Source organism: Seriola lalandi, unplaced genomic scaffold, assembly GCF_002814215.2.
Source record: "Seriola lalandi dorsalis isolate HSWRI2012SDOR001 ecotype SW California unplaced genomic scaffold, Sedor1 jcf7180002054576, whole genome shotgun sequence".
Classification (NCBI taxonomy): Eukaryota; Metazoa; Chordata; class Actinopteri; order Carangiformes; family Carangidae; genus Seriola; species Seriola lalandi.
Window position 1 is genome coordinate 624,376 of NW_019525129.1, and position 22,500 is coordinate 646,875.

At 42.2% G+C, this 22,500-nt stretch overlaps 2 protein-coding genes across 5 annotated transcripts in view; one reads left to right on the forward strand and one right to left on the reverse strand.

Annotated features, from left to right (window-relative positions):
* LOC111663408 (transmembrane protein 50B) overlaps positions 1-4,672 on the forward strand; it is a 9,626-nt gene extending 4,954 nt beyond the window's left edge. For all 3 annotated transcript variants that reach the window (XM_023417574.2, XM_023417573.2, XM_087176991.1), the window contains exons 6-7: positions 2,317-2,374; positions 3,491-4,672. In XM_023417574.2, the coding sequence (XP_023273342.1) occupies positions 2,317-2,374; positions 3,491-3,536 (104 nt within the window). In that variant the 3' untranslated portion in view covers positions 3,537-4,672. The remainder of the gene's footprint in view (positions 1-2,316; positions 2,375-3,490) is intronic.
* LOC111663447 (interferon alpha/beta receptor 1-like) overlaps positions 3,488-22,500 on the reverse strand; it is a 19,468-nt gene continuing 455 nt past the window's right edge. The window contains exons 2-7 of one of the 2 annotated variants that reach the window (XR_015437922.1): positions 19,974-20,079; positions 14,162-14,331; positions 12,764-12,909; positions 11,102-11,173; positions 10,174-10,316; positions 3,488-8,357 (exon numbers count right to left, since the gene is read on the reverse strand). Coding sequence is in view for 1 of the 2 variants with exons in the window: in XM_023417649.2 (XP_023273417.1) it covers positions 8,244-8,357; positions 10,174-10,316; positions 11,029-11,173; positions 12,764-12,909; positions 14,162-14,331; positions 19,974-20,079 (824 nt within the window). In the remaining variant the exon portion in view is untranslated. Of the gene's footprint in view, positions 8,358-10,173; positions 10,317-11,028; positions 11,174-12,763; positions 12,910-14,161; positions 14,332-19,973; positions 20,080-22,500 lie in introns of both variants that reach the window. The other variant, XM_023417649.2, reaches the window with a different exon arrangement.

A 22,500-nucleotide genomic window follows, 5' to 3' on the forward strand; every position in this document is an offset into this window, starting at 1 on the left:
ATGTTAAGCTTAGGGAGCTATTCACTGAGTCTGGTCCATTTTCTGTAGCACAAGTTTCTTGTGTTTACCTTAACCTCCTAAGACCCGAACTCTTGCATGGCGTGCATTTTTAATTTCTCTTTGCTATTTAGGCTGAGTGGGACCTGAGAAAAATGATGTCCACATATGAGGACATTAGTTTTACATTTCTATTACTGAGTGGCAGTATAATATCCTCATATGTGGTCACCAGGCCCTTGTTGAGAAAAAGTTAGTATTGTGGTCTAGAGAACCCAAAATGTGAGGTCCACATATGTGGACGCCAGGTCCTAGGAGGTTAAAGACAGTCAGAGAGCTTTTACTTTGTGAGTGACCCGACACACAGTTTAAACACCTCAAGTGTACCTGACTGAGTAGATCATGGGGCATAAAACCATAGAACAGGGGTTCCCAACCTTTTCCAACTCACGGCCCATTTGAAAATGTCAAAAATGTTGGCGGCCTACATCCAACCCCATAACTATAGGAGGCCAAATAATGGCTTCTCAGAGCACTTTTTATTGTAATAATAATGGGCAAACATGCTGGGAAAAGCAGGGGGAAAATGTTGGAAGCGCCAAAGTCACTAACACAGCATCTGAAACATGTTGCAACACTTTTATTATTACAGAGTTTTCAAGGAGCTGTCCATCAGCCCTACATAAAATGATCTGTCTGCAATACGCTTATTCAAAAATAAGTTATTACGAATTATATAAGGGTTTCACTCAACAAATGAAAAATAAAGCAACTGGCCTATAAACAAACATAAAAACAATGAAGGTCTACATGTGTTGTATATTCAGCACAGGCATAGCCAGATGAAAATTAAATACAAGCAACAGCCATTGTTGCAAAGAAACGAAATTAAAACATTGCACTCTTACTTGTGGCTTTTTATAAAACTGCCAACAATATGAAGAAGGTATGGTTTTCAAAACAACAGTCCATTTCCAGTGGATTTCCCTCCCACTCCACATCCACTGCTGGCTCATACAGCGGCTTTCATCCCCGACACTTATCAACAGCTGATTCAGGAAAAATGACGTGTTTTATATAAAATCAATAAGCCTACAAACAGACACTAATTCAATGTGATTATACTGTAAATTCAGTGTGTAGGCATAACCAGAAGAAAAACATTTAAATAAGTAAAGCAACAATTGCAACAAAACAAAATTAAAACATTACTGTCTTGCTTATTGATAATTATAGAGCTGCAGTGGATCGGTTCAACAATAAACTGATGGCTGATGTTGCATAGCAGCCACCAAATGCTTGATGTCATGCACAATGGATGAGAGTCTCAGTCGAAGATCTGGCTCAACATTCAGTTTATTTCTATATTTAGTTTTTAGTCTCACAGAGGTATTTTGTCAGGAAAGGCATTAGAAATCTTTTTTAATAAATCTTTTAAAAAATCATTCTGTTTTTAAAACATTTAACATTTTTTAAAACTTTTTATATTTAAATGTTTTTGTAATCATACTTTTTCACCAGAACTGTAGACGTAGAATCAGTTCCTCAGCTGAACGCTGGAACAGTGTCTCCTGGTCGTGGAGCACTCTTCTTGGGATGTGTTCATGTTCTTCATTTATCACCATAATCTCAGTCATGTTGCAGTTTAGACAAAGTCAGAGGTACTTTTAGTTTTTTTTCTTAGTTTGTCTTTTGTGCAACACTTTAACTGACTTTAAGTGATTCCTTAAGGGGGCTTTGTGCAACTGTTTTTATCTAAGGAATCCTTAGCTCAGACTTTAAGGAAAATCTTAACCTCAGATGTTTCGTACAAACGGCCCCTGGTGATCAATCATTGTCTTTGTTTTGACTTAGTCAAGTGTGAGAGGACACGTTGTCTGTAGATCTCACAGTAGGCAAGCACCCAGACAGTCAGACAGGTAACTAGGCAACATGTTGAGACAGTGAAACAGTCAGTGACCTGCTGTGACAGTTAACAGCAGCAGTTAGATGTTGTGTCCTTCTGAGAATCATTAGATGTGGATCCAAACTGTTCCAGGTACATTTGTAACTAAACACTGTTTGACTCAGCTGCAGATTATTTTTGGTTCCTCACAGATTTGTTAGGATTTCATGTTTTACATGTTTAGGTGTTTACTTGTTGAGTAAAAGAAAAAAAAGTTCTTCATCGGTGTCAGCGGGGGAGAGACAACATGTTGTCTTCACTCTGAGCATCAGAGACTTGGAGAGAAGACCTCAGTTACCTGTGAGGAGGAACATGTCAGCTGCAGCTGTGGTGGAGCAGAACCCCGGACTGATTTCTTCTTCTTCTGTCCTCAGAGAACGAGGTGGCTCCGGGGCTGGCTGTGTTCTTTCAGAATGCCTTAATCTTTTTCAGGTAAGTACAGCTGCAAGCTGCACTGAAATCAACTTAGAAGGCAACAACTCACAGAGAAACATGCAGGTGGATAACCCCAGTGATTCAGTTTACAGAAAGATCATGTAGAAACCTAGAGTATATATACAGTCCTGTATATCAGGTCTGAGTGGTCTCAGACCTTTTATCCTGCCAGAGTACATGATGAGCCTCAGCCTCATGATCAAACTCAGAGCTGTGAGCTGGATGAAGGAGGAAGAGACAGCTCTGTCCTGAGTAGACAGTGGACAGTTCCAAATGTTAACAGGTTCACTAGACCTGAAGCTGTTCCTGGAGAGGGTGAATATAAACCCACATTTCCTCACATGGCTCGGGCTTGTCTCCAAACAAGGATACTAAAAGCCAGACATGACCTCATGTTGAACATCTTTGATAAAACACATGAACCACTTGAAAATTCAAGATGGCTGCCATTTCTGGCAAGGCAATGTTATTTTTTGCAATAAATTCATCCACAATTAACTCACTAAATTACTTTTGGTTCATCATTCATAATTAATGGTTTGCAAAATATATTGTGTTTTATGCAGAATTTTTCACATTACATTAACAAATGCACAAATAAAACTTTGTGAATTTGACTTCCTCAGTCTGAAACAGGACTATAGTCAAAATCATAGAAATCTGTCTTGTGGGTAAAATACTGTGGTAAAATATGTTTCCTATGCCAGAAATGGCATCCATCTTGAAATTTAGAAATTTAAAGTGGCTAATGAGATTTTTAAATGAATGGCCCCAGAGGGATAAACATACCAGTTTTGGTGCTTGTATCCACATTTGAAAGATTATTGCAGTTACCTGCTGCAGTGTAAAAGAAACAGAATAGGACAGTGGGAAGTCGTGTATGAAGACTTCTACCACATGAACTGAAAATTAGTATCCAGATGTGCTTCCACCTCTCCAGGTGCTTTTTTGCAGGTGCGTCGTAACATTAAAGTAAAACCCTGATGGTCTGAATATCACAGAGGATGAGTCATTTCCTTCAGAGATCCAGTGATGCTCTTCTTCCTGTGATCTAACTGTAGCTGTGAAAGTGATGCAGTCTCTCTCTCTCTCTCTCTCTCTCTGTGCCTGCAGCACTCTGATCTACAAATTCGGCCGGACTGAAGATTTATGGGGCTAGAGTTTCACACACACACACACACACATTGATCTTTCGTCCTAATGTAAACTCGTCGTCTGTCTTTAGATTCAGACTTTTTGTTTGTTCATGTTAAATCTGTTTCAATGAGAGAACTGCTGTTTGTATGTTATTGTGAGCTGAGGAGCAGGTGTTCATTTATTCATTCACTGTTTCATGTGATCATCTGTTGACTATGAGTTGGAGTGTAATGTCACTGTAGTGTACAAGGTGTATAAACAAATTGTAAAGTGTGTGTGTGAGAGCAAACAGCCACATACTGTCTGTACTGTGTGTCAGGTTCAGTACATGCACTGGACTCTTCAGGGTCAGTTTGCTGTTGACAGGTGAGTCACTGTCGTTCTGCCTCAGGATCAACTCTGTGTTTTTTAAATAGCCTCCTCTGTCTCTTGTTTCTACCTGAAAATGTGCTGTAATATGAGATGTAAGTATTCACTTGCTTTTTAGCCATTTTATTTAAGTATAGAACAAAACTTGTGAAGCTGTCAGTCAGGACTGCTGTAATCAGTGTTAAAGACCTTGTTACGGCTCTTTGCTGCCACATAGACTGTATTCAGAAAGTCTTCAGACCCCTTCAATGTTTTCACATTTTCTAATGATAAAATCAAAAATATATTTTTACATGACAAACAGTTCAGTCTTTGACCTTAATATCATCAACATGGTGGTGATGGAATAAACCTCTCTCTCTGTGTCCTCTCCTACCAAGACCCATCTCCCTGATGTCTGTTAGTCCAGGTCCAGCTCTAGAAGAGTCCTGGTTGTTCCAGACTTCATGTCAGAATGATGGAAACCACTGTTCTTCTCAGGAACCTTCAGTGTAGCAGAAATGTTTTTGAGCCTCGACACAATCCTGTCTCTGAGCTCTGCGGCAGTTCCTTCCTCCTCATGGTTTCTGCTCTAAAACAATAAAGGTTCTGAAGACTTTCTGAGTGAACTGTATAGACGTGCATTACACTGTTTTTGATCAATAAGATCCTCTTGTACCGTAAAGCTTTGACCTGCAGGGAGTTAAAGATGGAGAAACCCAGAGAAGATGTAGGCCTACGTCATGTTGCCTGTATGAAAAATGGCATGAAAAATAAAAACAGTGTTTTATTGGTCAAAGTTGGACAACATGTCTGATGAACGGTGTGGATCATTATTTTCTTTCTTAGTATCCCCTCTTTAAAAACCAGGTGATGAGTGAGCCTCCAGTCTACCTCATCCACACAGGGTTCATTTACTGGGTATTATTTACTGAAGGAAGTCTACAGTGATGTGTAGTGTTCACAGGGGCCAAGTATCAAATTAAACAGGTTGATCCACCAAGTGACAATTAAAAACACTTCAGGTTTAAGTCTAGGTTTTCAGTCCTATGACTGTGGTTCACTTGTTACAAAAAATCACCATGGTAACTTAAGATAACCTGTTTTGGCGCAGGATCAGATCAAAACTGGTCAACAGCCCAACTACTGACCAAGCAAATCACTGGAAAAACGGAGTCATCATTCCTACAGGATCCTAACAGGGACAAACTTCATTCATGGTTCTGAAGATGTTGCTTGAAATGAACAACTCCGCCTCTTTCGCATGAACGCGCTACTAACCGCTATCCGGTTAACCCAGGGTTAACTGAGCCCGTTGATACCCAGCTTCGTAGTACAGGTTATCAGGACGTCGAGCCAGATAACTGAAAGTGATCCTGGGTATGTTGAACTTGCTTCGCGGTACACGCCTCTGATAAGCTGTACTACTAAACAGGTTATCAACGGGCTCAGTTAAACCTAAAGTTATCTTGATATCCTCAAATCGCGCTTCGTAATACAGGCCTCTGTTTACACCATTGGTCAGCTGGATGTCATTTGACTGAGGTGGCGTGACCTCATTGGCCGTTGCTCTTTCAAAATATTTTGACACAAACACTTTCTATCGGGGCGTTCACAATCTACAGTGTTGACAACTTAAGACTTTTTTTTAAGCACCTAGTGACAAATCTGGAGGGTTTTTTTTTTACTAATCTTGGTTGTATTTTTAAGTAATTTTTTGGGCAACTTTATTGTGAGAGGGACAGTGAGAGAGTGACAACAGAATTGTGGACAAAGAGAGAGTAGATAACATGCAACCAGACAGTAGAGAAACCGAGACGCATCATTTGCGTTTATTTCCTGTATCTGTGTCACGTGAGTTTCTCCCCCTCCCCGCCCCTTTAGGAGAACGGAAGCAGGTCTGACTCTATTCATTTCAATGGGCGAAGTGAACGAGATCACAGATTATCATATATTCTTTCGCTCCATAGTCACCGAAATAAATATTGGACCCAGTTTTCACAAGCCACACGTCTTCAGAACATTCTGACATCAAAATTATATTTTTCAGATGAACAGATCAGGAGAAAATTGACTTTATTGGAGACCTGCCTCTGTCTCAGTACCATACTCTCACGAGATCTGCAAACTGCCAACATCGTTTGCCAACCGATAACGAGATGTTTGGATGGACAAGAGTTATTTTTGGATTGACCTACTTATACGTTAAACCATGGATTAAACTTGAAAACTTTAAACATGACATTGACATTTAATGTCAATCATTAGAAAGTTTAGGATGATAAAAAAACACTGATTTATTGATTGGTCTTTAAAAAAATTTTACAAAAAAAAAAAAAAGGTAAGAAAAAGTATTCATATCAGAAAGTATAATATATCCTCATATCATCACCAACAACCCTTCAACTCATTAAGACTGAGGAATCATCAGAAACATTAATTAATTCACATGAACGTAGAACAACAACTCCGAGTTGTAACAATGTTGGTTCATGACTTTCACATCAAGTTGTTGACGTCATACAGAGAAGCTTTCATTAATTGTGCAAATTCACATATTTACTTAATAACATGGTGTTATGTTGTAACTGTTCATTAGAGGGACCTGGTTTCGTTAGAAAGATATTCATCAGCAGTCACTCTGATAACAAGTTAGAGATACAGGAAATAGCATTGAATCGTTTCAACACGAAGCAGTAAAATACAGAACAAGAAGCACATGATCACACTGAAGGCAACTCCCCAACTCAGGGAACAGGAACATCTGAGGAGCACCTGAATGCAGCTTTATGCTACATTGTTTTATTGACAATGTGTCATTAAAATATTGACACTTTGCACATAGAGAACAATCATTGAGTTTTGACTATAATCTATGTCCAGTGAGAAACCGTCCGGCAGGTGTCACTGTTCACTGTGAGCCCAGGGGAGTTCATTCATCCATCAGTCACCACATAAATCATCTACCACCATTACCTAGCCCCTCTCTCTTTTCTGAGTTTAACTGAAAACTCTGCTTCCGGTCGAAGAAAACGAAACATGTTTCACACACAATGAGGCATTCTCTGAAATTTTACAGACCAAACAATTTATGTAAAAATAATTGGCAGATAATGACAATAAAATAACCCTCCTCATGTTTAGAAATACATCACTAAATCTGGACCGAGGCAGAGGTGAAGTGGCTCCTATGAATCTAAAGATCAAGTCCCTGTTCTGTCGTTCTGTTGTAGTCCTTGGTGCTGATCTGAGATCATGTGATCAGTCCTCAACCTTCACTGAACATCCTGCTCCTCTCACAGGATGTCAAGGTCCAGTGTTTCCTCCCAGATTAAAACAAAGTTGTTGTTCTGGGGCTGATGGACCATGTTTAGAGATTTGAGGGTTGGAATAAAACCAAACCAGAACCAGTTAATGCTGAGCTGCAGGAATTAACCTGATACACTCAATAATAAGCAAATAAGCCATTTAAAAAATATAAAATAGTGTAGAGTCATGTGGTTTCAGAAACATCACATCAGGACCTGTGGTGATCTAGTGTCAGGTGGATGTCTGGTGGGAGGTCACAGCCACTGAAACCAGACAAGTGTCAGGACAGTGACACACTGTGGAGGTTTGTCTCTCCTCCTTTTAACTTTACATCAAGTGATCACTTGTCCTGGGTCTAAATACAATTCAGGTTAAAGTCTGGAGAATATAATGGTGTAAATGCAGGGGAAGAGGGGTTGGGACAGCAGGTCTCAGACCCTGGTCAGACCTGGTATTAACATGTGTCTTCAGTGATCCGATCACAAGTGGTCAGCTATAAGTTCATCAGTTCACACCTGCTTTAAAATGCATCTCCACATGTATCTCCAGTGACCTTGTGATCGGATCTCACTTCCTGCTTTATATGCAAATAAACGGGTATGCGTTGTTATTTTTAGCCAATCGACAGATGGATCCGTTGTCAATGTTCTTGTATGTGTGTGAGTGAGAGACAGGGAGCAAGCGAGGCACAGAGGGGTTGAGCAAATTAATGCAATGTGTACAAGTCTTAAGGTGAAATAAAGTTTTATCCATTGAAATAGTAAAATATTTTCAGTTCATTATAAACAGTGTTGGGACCAATCAGACTGTGGCAGAGGAAGTCAGTAGAGTGGGCAGTTGTTCAATGTGGCCCAGGACACATCTGTGTTCACACTGCTAAAAGAATGTGGACACGTTGCTCAGACCTCCTCTAAACGTGGTCTGAGTGATCGGATCTCAAATGCATCCTCAATGAGTCTTGGGTGTGTTCACACCTAAACTTAGAGCTGACCACTTGCTTCAGATAGGTCAAACCTCAGGTCTGAGCACGATGCAGGTGGTGGGGGGCAGGAGCAGAGGAAGGCGGCAGCACTCACTCTCCTCTGACCTCCTTTGTGGTAATGAAGGAAATGACATCATAGCGCTCCTCACTGGGGCTGCTGGGAGAGCTGAAGATTTGATTCTCAGGATAAGGCTCCAGGAGAAACTAGAGGAGCAAAGAAAACCAGTTCACTTTAATGAAGTCATCTGGAAGATAATGCCTTGTTGATGAAATCCATAAGAATTACAACCCAAACTTATTTTGTCTTTAACTTCCTGTTTACACCAGAGGTGGATGCACTGTGTAAACTCTGCTAGTTCTTCAAAATGATATAATTAATATTTACTGTTTTACATGGATGGATGTACAGATGTGTGTTGATAAATCTGATTCCTGATGACAGAAATTTTGATATGTGTGTGGGGGCTGCAGAGGGTCAACAGAGCTCTGCAGGGATAAGTCACATATTTACACTTCCTGTTCCCTCCTCCTGAAGTCTCTAGACATGTCTCTCCAAACATTTTCAGGTTTTATTCTAAAATATAAAATCAGTCAGTAAATACCCCAAAATTCTCGAAGCGTTACGTCTAGGTTGCCAACAAGTGTCTTAATGAGACCACAGAGGTTGTCGGGGACGTTAAACATCATCACGTTGAACATGAAGACCAATCTACTCACCAGTCCACCTTTACAGCCTGGTTGTGTTTATACAAACTGTTACTTAATCTGTAAAAGAAAAGGCTTAGATAAATTAAACTAAAGTTAAAGTTTAGTGGTGGTGACGTTGAAGTCATGTGACCGTGGTGTAGTTGGTTTATAGTCTAACATTAGCTCTTTACTTCTGCTGATTGTATTGAGGCTTCAAACATCATGAAGTGGAGTTCATTAGTGAAGATGATCCTGCTGAACTAAACCTGTCAGGATCATAAATAGGGATGGGTACGAAAACCTGGTATTAAACAGGCCCCAGGGCTAAAACTTTAAAGACCAGAGTATCGATAAACTCCAACATTATCAGTTCTACTCTCAGTACTTGAGAAATGAAGAAACTCGATTTCCTGTTTATTATTGCAACAAAAAAGTTCTCTTTCACATTTTATCTCACCAAATCTGTTTCTGATGAAGACAGGATGCATTTTCGCTGTTCCCAATCCAGAGATGAGACCTCTCTGTCTCTCTCTCTGTCTCCCTCTCTGTCTCCCTCTCTGTCTCCCTCTCTGTCTCCCTCTCTGTCTCTCTCTCTGTCTCTCTCTCTGTCTCTCTCTCTGTCTCCCTCTCTGTCTCCCTCTCTGTCTCTCTCTCTGTCTCTCTCTGACCCTGTGTGTGAGGGGTGGGGCCACTCTGTCACACGCTGGAGCACCATGTAGTGCACATTGGTGGAGAGAACTAAACGTTGAAACGTGTGGTACTTCTTTTGTATATAAGGTATATATGGTAAAATGTACAGTTTTCGACTGACTAGCTCGTAGTTCATCGGTCGTTGTGTCAGATTTGTTTTTGTTAATTGAGTACATATGAGAATATAAAGCAGTGTAAATTCTGTTCTTGTATTTATTTTTTGTCTTTCAAAATAACAAAAAGTACAGATTAGAGTACTGTTACAGTACTGGATGAATAAGTACTATCGATAAAAGTAGTAGTACTGTTAAAATCTTAACAATACCATCCTTAATCATACACTGTTGTTTATTTTCTGTAATAATCCAGAAGACATAGGATAAATCCCATTGGCTTTTAGTGGAGGGAACCGGGGTGATGATAACTTCAGGTCATCCCTGCTGCACTCTGTTAATACATTAACCCACTCTGTCCACCTTCATCACTGTGACTGTGAATAAACTCACATTCAGCTTCTTGACTGTCTACAGCATATATCTCCTTTACCTAACTTCCTGTCTGATATGCACAGTGTGACGTGTGTGTGTGTGTGTGTGTGTGTGTGTGTGTGTGTGTGTGTGTGTGGTGATTGTGATTTGCTCACGTCTGGGATCTCGCACGGAGGTCGCAGCAACTGTTTGATTCTCCCACGGTGGCAGATGAGGACGTATGCCATCACAGCAATTACAAACATGATGACAGCAACCATCACCACTACTATTACTTCTGTCTGTACTGACTTATCTCCTGACACACACACACACACACACACACACACACACACACACAAAGAGACTCTTTACATGATGGATTTTAAGCCATTTTTAAAAACACATTTTGACTTCTCCTCCTGAGCCATAGTTACATCATCTGTGGATCATTATTGGACCAAACTCAAAAGTTGTATAAATCTTATTGATATCTTTTAACACTTTTCAAGATATTGACCAATTAACTTCACAGGGGCCGGGGCTTAGCAAGGAAAATGGACATAACTTGTTAACAATTTGTCCAATCATCATATATCTGGGTACATGTCTTCAGGCTGTTTGGGAACAGTTCCACTAAAGCATTTTGAGCCTGGCCAATAGGAGGCGCCACAAATACCAAAACGCACAGAATGTCAGCAGTTTATGTGTCATGTGTTTACTCATTAAACTCAGGAGACAGAGTAGTCTCCTGAGCTTTATTCACATCTGTGTGACTGGTCTCAAAACTTTAAACTGAGTCAAACCACCTGAAGTGACTCTGGTCAGCCTAGTGAAGCCTGAAACCTGCACCTTTCCCCAGGTCCGTCATGTTTTACCTACAGTGGCCCTCATACACTGTTGTATTCTTGTAACTGGTTTTCTTGTTTCTCAGTTGCCTGCACTGTGTAATTGTGCTAGTTTTATTTTGTTGACTGTTCCTGGCATTAAATAAAGATTAAATGAAACAAAATGAAGAATTGTGGTCTTACTTGACCTAGGGATGACTTCACACTGAGTACAACTTTCCGGTCCAATAAGTTTAGTGAAGTACATGTACTGCACCTTGGTACAGTACCGCTGCCCCTCCTTCAGGCTCTTGATGGACACTGAGGCAACACCATCTACATACTTCTCCTGAGGAAACACAGAACACAAATGTAGAGACATTCACTAAACATATAGTTTCCTGCATCATCAGTCACTGAACACACAGTTTCCTGCTCCACCTGTTCACTGAACATACAGTGTTTCCTGCTCCATCAGTCACTTAACACACACCATTCCCTGCTCCCTAAATCCCAGTCGTGCTCTAACAGTCACTGAACATTCACTATTTCCTGCTCCATCAGTCACTGAACACACACTGTTTCCTGCTCCACCTGCTCACTGAACAAATACTGTTTCCTGCCCCATCAATCACTGAACATTCCCTATTTCCTGCTCCATCAGTCACTGAAAACATGCCGTTTCCTGCTCCATCAGTCACTGAACACATGCCGTTTCCTGCTCCATCTGCTCACTGAACACACACCATTTTCTGCTCCATCAATCACTGAACATTCACTATTTCCTGCTCCATCAGTCACTGAACATACACTATTTCATGCTCCATAAGACACTGAACACACACCATTTCCTACTCCATCAGTCACTGAATGTACAGTTTCCTGCTCCACCTGTTCACTGAAAACACACACTGTTTCCTGCTCCAGTAGTCATTGAACACACACTGCAGTTTGGGGTTCAGTGTCTTGCTCAAAGACACTTCAAAGGCACGTGGACACCATTTCCTACTCCATCAGTCACTGAATGTACAGTTTCCTGCTCCACCTGTTCACTGAAAACACACACTGTTTCCTGCTCCAGTAGTCATTGAACACACACTGCAGTTTGGGGTTCAGTGTCTTGCTCAAAGACACTTCAAAGGCACGTGGATTGCAACAGCTGTGGATCGAACCACGACCTTCTGATTAGTGGACGACCCGCTTTACCTCCAGATATCCTGCTCCACCTGTTCACTGAACACACCCCATATTCTGCTCCATCAATCACTGAAAATTCACTATTTCCTGCTCCATCAGTCACTGAACACACAGTTCCCTGCTCCACCAGCTCAACGAATACGGTTTACTACTCCATCAGTCACTGAACACACACTGTTTTCTGCTTCATCAGTCACTGAACACATACTGTTTCCTGCTCCATCAGTCACTGAACACACACCGTTTCCTGCTCCATCAGTCACTTAACACACACTGTTTACTGCTCTATCAGTCACTGAATGCAAAGTTTCCTGCTCCAACTGTTCACTGAAAACACACACTGCTTCCTGCTCCAACAGTCACTGCAGTTTGGGGTTCAGTGTCTTGCTCAAAGACACTTCAAAGGCACGTGGACTGGAACAGCTGTGGATCGAACCACAACCTTCTGATTAGTGGACGACCCGCTTTACCACCAGATATCTTTGATCAATCTCTCTGTGATCACTACAATTTCAACTTCAGTGGGGCTGTATAGATCTTTCTTTAATTTGTCAGACTTCATAGCCATAAAGCACCAGAAAGATTCATCACCACTGAACCTTCACTAATCTGTTTCACTGAGAACTAATTTGTGAACTGTTGCCGTATGTATATTCAGTGTGGAGGGAAATCATCAAAAAAACCTTTCCTGCACAAACCAGCACAGTGTGAGTGTAGTTCAAATATGGCTGAGGACTCTTACCTGTAGTGACTCTCCCTCCATGCCGTAGTAAACCCTGTGTTGTATGTGGCCTCCATAATCCTGAAACAGACTGTGGTCCTGGCTCAGATACACAGTCAGGGATCCAGGCCGCGCAGTCAGACTGACTTCAGGTGTACAGGAGTCACCTGGAGAAACGGAAGCAAATACATTGAGTGTTGTCTTTTATAAACCCACAGCTCTGTGTTAAACCATCCACTCTTATACAGAGAGGCTTCAGGTTATACATGTCTCCTCCTGACCAGTTGTGCCAACAAACAGTACGGTGGTGGATAAACTACTTCCTACAGAAACACAGACCCCTTCTTCTGTCAGCTTAATTATAATGGATCTGTTACTTTTTTATTGAAAATGTTTCTCTCAGAGTAAATGAAAACATTACTGCCTCTATTTTCTGTTGTTGCTCTTGTTCTGAACCACTGACCACATGCTGTTCCTTAACTCTTTTCATGAAATAGGTACCACGGATTAATTATTAAAGACCGTAGTGTCAATAAACTCCGGCTCTCAGTACTGGAGAAATTAAAGTTCCTCTCCAGACATATACTGAACTCTATAAAAATCCTCTGCTATGATTCATATTTAGTTCAACATGGTTTTCATACATAAAAACTGCATCAGAGGCTCATCTCATCTTACTTCCTGATTGAGTAATCTGGATCAGGCCTTGAGCCCCTCCCACCACCTGCTTGCTCCAGGTGGACAGGTGAAAGAGCAGAGAGTATCAAGATGGTTAGAGGAGGAAACATCAGAGTGACTCAGCCACATGTTTGAGGAGTCTGCTGGGACCAGAAACAGAGACTAGCATACATATCAGAACAGTTGGCATAGTTACCATCTTTTATTTCTTTATCTTGTTTGTTAGCTTGTAACTGACAGTGCCTGACACAGTGTCAGTGGTTGTGCTAATGCTAACTCCTTCTCTCTGTACTGACAAGGTTTCAGGTTTATTTAGTCCCACCCCCACCCCACCCCCCCACAAGTTTTGTGACACATGAAACCCTGGCTGTCTGAATCTGTTTTTTAATGATACATTGGTTCCCTGCAGTTCAAGGTGGAAAACATCACGGTGTTGATTATTTCACTCAGCATGTCTTATTGTCTATTGTAATGTCTATTATATAAAAACACATCATATGGGTGATCACAACACTGGATTTTCATCGGAGGGGGTCTCGCAAATTTTTATCTCAACAGCTGTTTCTGATTAAAGGAGCTATCTTAGTTTTCTCTGCTGAATAGGATTTGTTTTTCACTTGACAAGAGCTTCCATCATTGTTGTCTTTATAATAGAAGAGGTTATAATATGTCCTCTGAGCAGCTACGTCTTCATGACAAACTGGAGGCTACAGTGAGCTATGTGAAAGTGATGAAATGTACCGTGTCTGCTGCAGGCCTGGACCGGTCTTGAAGTCAGCCCACGTCTCTCTGTTTGCACTCTCAGCATAACACAGCCGTGCTCATTCTCAGCTTTGCTGAAGGTGACGTTACAAAAAGTGAAAGATGTGTTGACGCAGGCAGGTACATCTTTCCACACATCGGTGTCAAAGCTGAGGACAAACACAAACAACAGTCAGTCTGTGATCATGTCAGGCTGTTTCACTGTTAGACTGTCCAGTCTGGATTTGATCAACAGATCAGTGGTTTTATGTCCCAACAAGCTTCATTTCTTTAAAAAAAAGGCTCAGTGGTATCAAGTGTGATGTAACCTCTCCTTTGCTTCGATTGTACCACACTAAGAACATATTTAAATCATTTATTTAAACTGTAACAGTAACTTATTTCCCCAGTCAACTGAGAACCTAGAGTTACAGAGGTTCCCTGCTGCCATCTAGTGGCTGCTCTTGTAAATGCACATCAGACAGCAGCAGGTGACGTTCAACAACACACACTGGTTTATAACTTGCAGGGAACTTAATATGACCACAGCAGTGACCTCAGGAGGATTTTACAGTTCATCTCCTCCTCCAGCAGAGGACATGGTGTCTCCAAGGTGCAGCTGCAGGGAACCACTAACCTCCAGCTACTTGCTAAAGCTACATTATAAAGCTACTTTGTTAATGAGGCTATGGCCAATGTACTGTGTTTGATAGTCAGCTAGATTGGAGGGGGGTTGAGGTGGTCTATTGGATCTCCTAAGTGCTCCTTCCATAGCATTCAATGGCTCTGGCTCAAAGGACCATGTTAATGAGGCTGGATATTACTAGTAGGGTGGTGGTGGTACTGGTTTCCAAAGAATGTGAATACTGTGGGTGTGCGGTCAGGCACAATGAGACACGAGGAGGAGTAGCAGTTTGATTCCGGTCTTTACAGGTTTATTTATAAAGGCAACAGGTAGGTGGCCAACAGTCGTGGCTGTTGTGTGGTTGTGTTTTATAGTCACACTCAGTCAAACAACTGTGACCAGGAGCCCAGGGTTCTTCTGTAGGTAGAGAAAGGGCCTGGCACCTGAAATCAATCCCTCTTATAATCTCCAGCCCCTCGTCCTTCCTGCTTCTCCTGAGGAGCCTGCTCATCACAACAGCCATGATTTTCATATTTGACTTCTGTGAGGAGCAACAGGGAGTGGTACGGGGTCCTCTTCTGCAATGGTAGGTAAGGCTATCAGCCTACAAACGGGATGCTTGTAAGCACTTCCTTTAAAGTTGACCTCTGCCAACCGAACTCCCCCATCTGAACTTGGTAGGAGACGTTGAATCCTTCCTATAGAGAGCTCGTGGTAACTGTGGGTCAACAACCATGACAACGGTGGATGTTGCAAGGTTGGGGGAATCCATAAACCATTTTTGCCTCGGCTGAAGAGAGGGCAGGTAGTATTTAATGTACTGGGTCCAGAAGTGGTCAGCCAGCACCATCTGCAGTTGGACAAGAGCTCTGTGTCTCTGAATATAGCTTGTGGAGGGGATGCATCTAGCTGCCCCATAAGAAGGATATTGGGGGTGACTGGGTTGGGGTTTGAAGCATCAGAAGACACATATCCTAGCGGTTTGCATTTAGTATTTCCTCCACTTCCATGAGAACTGTTTGTAGTACCTTATTTGTAACCATGTTACCTCCGATGGTGGCACTCAGAGCAGTTTTGATGGCTCGCACTTCTCTCTCCCGTATTCCTCCAAAGTGGGATACCTGAGGTGGATTGTGGATGAAGCGGACTTGATATCTGGTCAGGTGATCTTTTAGGGTGAGCTAAGCTGAGCAAATGCCTCATGCAATTCTCTTTCCCCGCCAATGAAGTTTGTGCCTTTGTCTGAGATCAGTTCATAAGGGCAGCCTCTGCGGCTAATGAACCAGCGAAATGCCATGGGCGTAACCCAGCATCCTTTGGGGGGGTCGTGTCCCCCCGAATACTGGGAAAATACCAATCTGTCCCCCCCAATATTATGTATAAATATGTTAAATATTTCCTCCTTTTATGAACCCTGGCTGTCAACTGACCCATCTCTTGTTATTTCCGATTTATTTTCAATTTATTTCCGTTTGTTAAGGAAAACAAAAGTGTGTGACCACCCCCCTCCCAATTGTACACTTGGTTGCGCCCATGTAACACCGGCTCCGTTTTTTTTCAGACAGTAAGCAACTAGATAGCTAAAGAGGAGTGATGTTGTCAAAATGAGCGTGTTAATTTTTGAATTAATTTGAAATATTTAACTCGTTAAAAAGGGTTCAGTTTGTTAGTTAAGCTAGCTTGAAGTGAAGAGACTTGTATAATATGAAGCTAGTACCAATGATGTCATGATAGCCTGTCACAATTTGGGCTAAATAACAAGTTAGGCTAATTCTGGTTGGGGAAAAACTTTAAATGTTAATTCAGATGGTCAATACATAAAAATCCTAGAATTGTGGGAAATGCACTTTAAAAAAAAAAAAATTCTGGGGGAGGGCTCTCATTTGGACCCCCCCAATGTCTATACCATGGTTACGCCCTTGCGAAATGCCATGAGGAAACTGTCAGAGTCTAGACGATCCAAGGTTTCAAGGTGGAGACAACGGGTAGTCTGACACTTAAAGAGGATTCCCCATCTCTTCTCATGACGATGGCCAACTCTGACAGTGAAGGTTCCAATACAGTCCATGCCAGTTGAGAAGAACGAGAGCTTAGAGGCGTAGTCCTGAGGGCCGTAGGTCAGCCATTTTGGGAATGGCAGGTTTCCCTTTTAATCTCTTGCGCTTCCGACAGGATAACTGGTGGTTGCGGGTGGCTTGCCGCCCCCTATGGATCCCGTAATGACGACGCATGCCAGCAAATACTCTCTCAGGTTCTGGGTGGAGAAGTTTACAATCATATTCCCCAATGAGAAGTCAAGTCATGGGGTTTTTAGGATCTAACACCACTGGGTGTATGGCAAAGATCTTAAAGGATTCACCGCCTGATCAGATTGGTAGCAAGGTCAAACTCAGGGTCTAGGGTACAAAGTGGGCTACCTTTGTGGACAGGCTTATTCGACTGGAACAATTTATATTCATCAGGGAAACTCTCTTGCTGTGCATGTTGAAGGAGAAGGTTTGCAACATGAGTACGGTCAAGGAGATTGGAGGAAGCGGGCAGAGTGCTGCGGAGGTTATCAGCAGTAGCATCAATAAGCCAATTCCATGATTTGAAGACCTCAATGTCAACAGGAATGTAACTTGGGGGAGTGTGCATGTGGCCACAGAATTCAGATTTTTGTAGCTCTGAAGTAACCTCCTCCAGGGTCCTAGGAGGCTGTAGGGGCCACTGATTTGATGGCAAGTGAAGGAAGGAAGGTCCAGTAGCCCAGCTATGAGGAGTTACTAGCTCCAGAAACCTCTTTCCTCTAGTAAATTCATCTTCTGGGTTCAAGGAGGATGGCACATATTTCCAATTGACAGTGTTAGTCAACTCCAAGATCTCCGTTACCCGGTTAGCGACGAAGATCTTGTAGCGACAGGTTTCTGACTGGATCCAGGTGAGTACTGTGGTGGAATCTGACCAAAGGACAGTATGACTAAGGGGAAAGGTTAGCTCTGATCATAGCAGTTGAGTCAGCTGGGCCCCAGAGAGGGCGGCACATAATTCAAGATGAGGTATGGTGAGTCTCTAGAACTCTAGAACAGGCCATTACAAAGGCCACGTAAGGCTGTCCCTCCTCATCCACCTCTCAAGTAAGGCACAGATCCATATGCATTGTCTGAGGCGTCGCAAAACACATGCAGCTCTCTTATTGTAATGTCTTTGTCCATTGGGCTATAACACAGTGGGATCTTAATCCTATCGAGATTGGGGAGTTCTTCCTCCCAGGTACTCTGACCCGACTTAATATTTGCCGGTATGATTGGGTCATCCCACTCCTGCTCCTTCAGCACCAGGTGTTGTATTAAAACCTTAGCACAGGTGATGGAAGGAGTGGGGGAACCAAGAGGATCGAATTGGCTGGTTAAGACTTTGTATATATTCCTGAGAGTCAAGGATGAGTACTCTACTGGTCGGTACCTGTAACCAAGGTTGTCTGTAGCGCAATCCCGGACCAGTCTCAGGGTTCCTTCCTGAGGTTCTTTGTGATTCTCGTTCAACCAGAACTCTGAGGAGGCAGACCAGGCAACTACGGGCTGATGTTGGACAACCTTGCTGGCCCACTGTCGGATCTCAGACTCTTAGCTTCATGAGCGGGGAGCAGGCTATGTAAATAATTGTCCACATAGAAGGACTGAAGGACGGACTGAAGAATGTCCTCATTACCAGGCTGATAATTCTTCAAATGGTGCTGTACGGCATATATAGCACAACAGGGACTTCAAGTTGTACTGATGTAAGACCTGCCACTCATAAACACCTGCAGGTTCACCTCTTTTAATTTTTCTCCAGAGGAAACGGAGGAGGGGTTTGTCTTCTGGCAGGGGTCTGATTTGGTGAAACATGTCTTTGATGTCCCCGCTAATAGCATAATAGTATTGCCTGAAGCGCAGGAGGAAACAAATCAGAGATGGGCCCAAAACAGGACCAGGAATGACATATTCATTTAGACTCTGTCCTTGGTACTTGAAGGAACAGTTGAGGCGATGCTTGCCATTGTGCTGCATGAGATGGTGAGGGATGTACCAGGACTCCCTGGCTTGGGCTTCCTCCTTTGGGGTGAGACGTTTGACATAGCCGTCCTGCACCAACTTCCCTATCTCTTGATCATAAATGGCGGCCTGTTCTGGGTTATGGGCCAAATGTCACTCTATGTGACAGTGACGGAGAGAGGCCATCACTGCTGACTTGGGGGCTTGTAATACAGGGGACATTTTGCATCTAGGTAGAGGAGTGGCATATCTTTTAATACCAGCCTCAACACTGGTTGAGTCACAGCAGGGGGTGCGATGTAGGAGGTGAAGGAGGTAGCAGGCTGGGGAAGGTTCGGCGATGCTGGGATGGTGATGTGTGGCCCTGTAGGGTGCATAAGATTATGTGGAGGTTCCACACTGGATAACACATGATCTACTTGGTGGCGAGAGGAGGTGTCCGAACCCTGTCCTACAGGAGGACCTAATGGTTGATTGCGAGCCTGAGGTTCAGCAGAATGGTGATGGAGTGGGACTGAGATTCTGGTGTAGGCAGCATAGATTTGGGTGGTAAATGGAGAGATGCACAACAACTTTATAAAGCTACTTGCTAAAGCTACTTTCTTTATTGGGGGAATCAGCTATCCTGCCTTGATTTCAAAGGTTGAAATCGATGTCATTTCAATCATTTTCCAATTTAGAATTGAAATCATGACACCCTTACTAACAATCACTTTCATCATCGCTTAATCTGTAGATCATTTTCTCAATTAATCCTTTCTGTTCATAAAATGAGAGGAAATAGTAAAAAAAAAATGCCCACTTTAACTTTCCAAGGTCATCTGTTCAAATCTCTTCAGTTGTCTTGTCTGAACTACAGAGGGATTAAATTGTTCCATGTGAGAAGCTGAAACCAGACCATTTTGTTTAAAAATGAAGGAAACTAGTATTCCATTATGAAATAGTAGCTGATGAATTTCCTGTTGCTCCACTATTTGATTCATTGTTGCAGCTCTAAGACACATTTCATTCATTAAATGGAAATACAGTTAGTGAGGAGAATCAGCAAAAACATATCTAAAGACACTGACTCAGCAACAATGAAAACATCACAGAAGAAGAGGATGATGTAGTGATGCAGGGTCAGTCTGATCATATCAGCATGTGCACTCATATGAAAGTCAGACCTCACCTGCTGTACTGAACCGTGTAGGTGACGTCTCTCTCCTCTGTGGCTGGATTCCATGTCAGCAGCCACTTCTCAATATGGATTTTCTCTGGTGGTGCTGGCGTCGTCACTGGTGGTGGCATAGATGATGGGAATGGACAGAGAAGTGAACGAGAAGACAGAGTACTCTAGTAATCATCTTGACTGCTGTTTGATGGTTTGATGCCTGTGTTTAGCCCAAAAGCTGCCTTTAATTCAAGATAGAAATGTAAGTGTAATGTGTTCAAACAGTAAAAGAGAAGGTCAATCATCACTGTCTCCTCTGAGGGAGTTAGGAGGAACATTCCTGATAATCTACCTTTAATTTGTTTTGTCTTTTTATTTCAATTTTAAAACATTGTTATTACTGAACAATCACACACTGTGGAGTCGGTGAGGTACACAACTTCACAATACAGTGTCAGTCTGTCTAAACGCTCACAGCATACTCATGATGCGACAACACGCATCAACACGACTTTCACCAGGTATCGGTCCTTTTGATCTAACACTACACAGGTGTTGGGTGATACACAACCAGATCAGTCTTAACTCTGCAGATACATCATCCCACAAGAGTGTGGCCTGTGTTTTTTTTACCACACAGGTGTGACAGGTGTGGAGATGAATCCACTAGGGCTGGGCGATATAGCCTAAAAATATTACGATACATGATATATATTGCTATACACGATATATATCACGATATTTTGAAATCTATTCGACAGAACTAAATAAATACAAGATTTAACCCTTTGATGCATAAACAGACCCACTCTCATGCTTCACTGCTGTTTTGTGTGATGTAGAGATTCAGCATCTATCCTGTTTTTCACTCGTGACGAGTGGTTCCCTGCAGATATCGACAGAAAAACATTTGTTGATAGTCATACTACCATACCAGCAACATTATATATTATACTGACACCTTTCCCTAGCCTATAGTTTGAATGTCTGGATTTAATATGAATGACACAGACATCAAAAAATATTTTTAAAAATTTATATTTATAAATATATATAAAGTTACATATATATTTATATTATGTAACTTATTTCTAACCATTTTAGCAACTGCATGGAGAGACAGAGAAGACCACATTTACTAGATGGTAAAGGCAGAAACCCAAAGTGAGTTATAATAATGTTGATAATTTAACAGGTGAAGGGCAGTGTTTTATGGTGCTCTCTCTCTCTCTCTCTCTCTCTCTCTGGTGCCTTGCTCTAAACGAGAGTAAACAAAAGTGAAAGCAGACTGAATGTAGAAAGACAGCTGCAGTAGCAGCAGCGCAGCTGCCGGGCACACGCGAAGCAGACTGTGTTTCGATACCGTTTCTTTACTGAATCATTTCGTCTGTCTCCATCTTAAGTTACCGTTTCTAAACATGGATAAACTCGATTTGCCGCTTCACTTTTTTCGCTTTTCAGTTCCCTGCGCTCCAGATACAAACACACACTTCCTCACGTACGTCACACATGCGGAGAGTTTCTGGATGGGCGGGGGCGTGTGTCTATGAGAGGGTGAGAAGAGCCCAAAGAAAACTTCATGCCGGCGTCATAAAACAATTATGTGACAATTTATACTCGATGTTCGCGATATTGTCATTTTACACATCCCACGCGGAAAAAGCCGCTATAAATCGAGTACAGTCGATATATCGCCCACCCCTAGAATCTACCTGTAGTCTAATAAAAACTCTGGCTGCTTCCATATTCTGGATCTGCTGGTTGTTTGTTGGGTCTCTTGTTGAACCAGTCAGAGTTAAAATCCAATGTTCTGACCACAGCTTGGTAAGTGTTTTACTGTGTCACAGTCACATTGTTTGGTTCACAAAGGAAATCCTGTTTTATCTCCTCCTCTATAATATTTCTGACGTGCAGCTGTGGTTCAGGTCGTCCACTAATCAAAAGGTCGGTGGTTAGATCCCCAGCTCCTCCGGTCCACATATCAAAGCGTCCTTCAGCAAGATACTGAACCCCAAATTGCCCCCGATGTGCTGTCGGTGTGTAAGTGTGTTTATGTCAGAGAAGCGCTATAGGCCTACATGTAAGGATAAAGGTCTGTATGGATGTGTGTATGACTGGGTGACTAGTAGTGTTGAGTGCTTTGAGTGGTCATTAAAACCAACTCTATATAAATCCAGTCCATTTACCACTTAATTAAAAAAATCTATTAATTTCCCCTCTGTCGATTATTGTGCTGACTTTCCTCAGAGCCTGTTGAAATCTGATGTGTGAATGTGGATCATCATTAACCTGAGGACATTGTCTCTCTACACCAGTGAAGAAAAGGGTTTCACAGTAAATCTAGTGACGCACAGTAACTGACGTAGACACTGCGCTCCTTCCTGTAATCATATTTCGCAACAGAAGACGTGCAATTGATAGTAGGTTCAAGTCAGCTCCATATGTTGAAACCATAGGTTGAGACCGTGTAATAACAATAAGTATTTAACGACGACCAGTAAATCATTTCTGGTACTGACCTTCCACCGTGAGGCTGCAGCGGCTA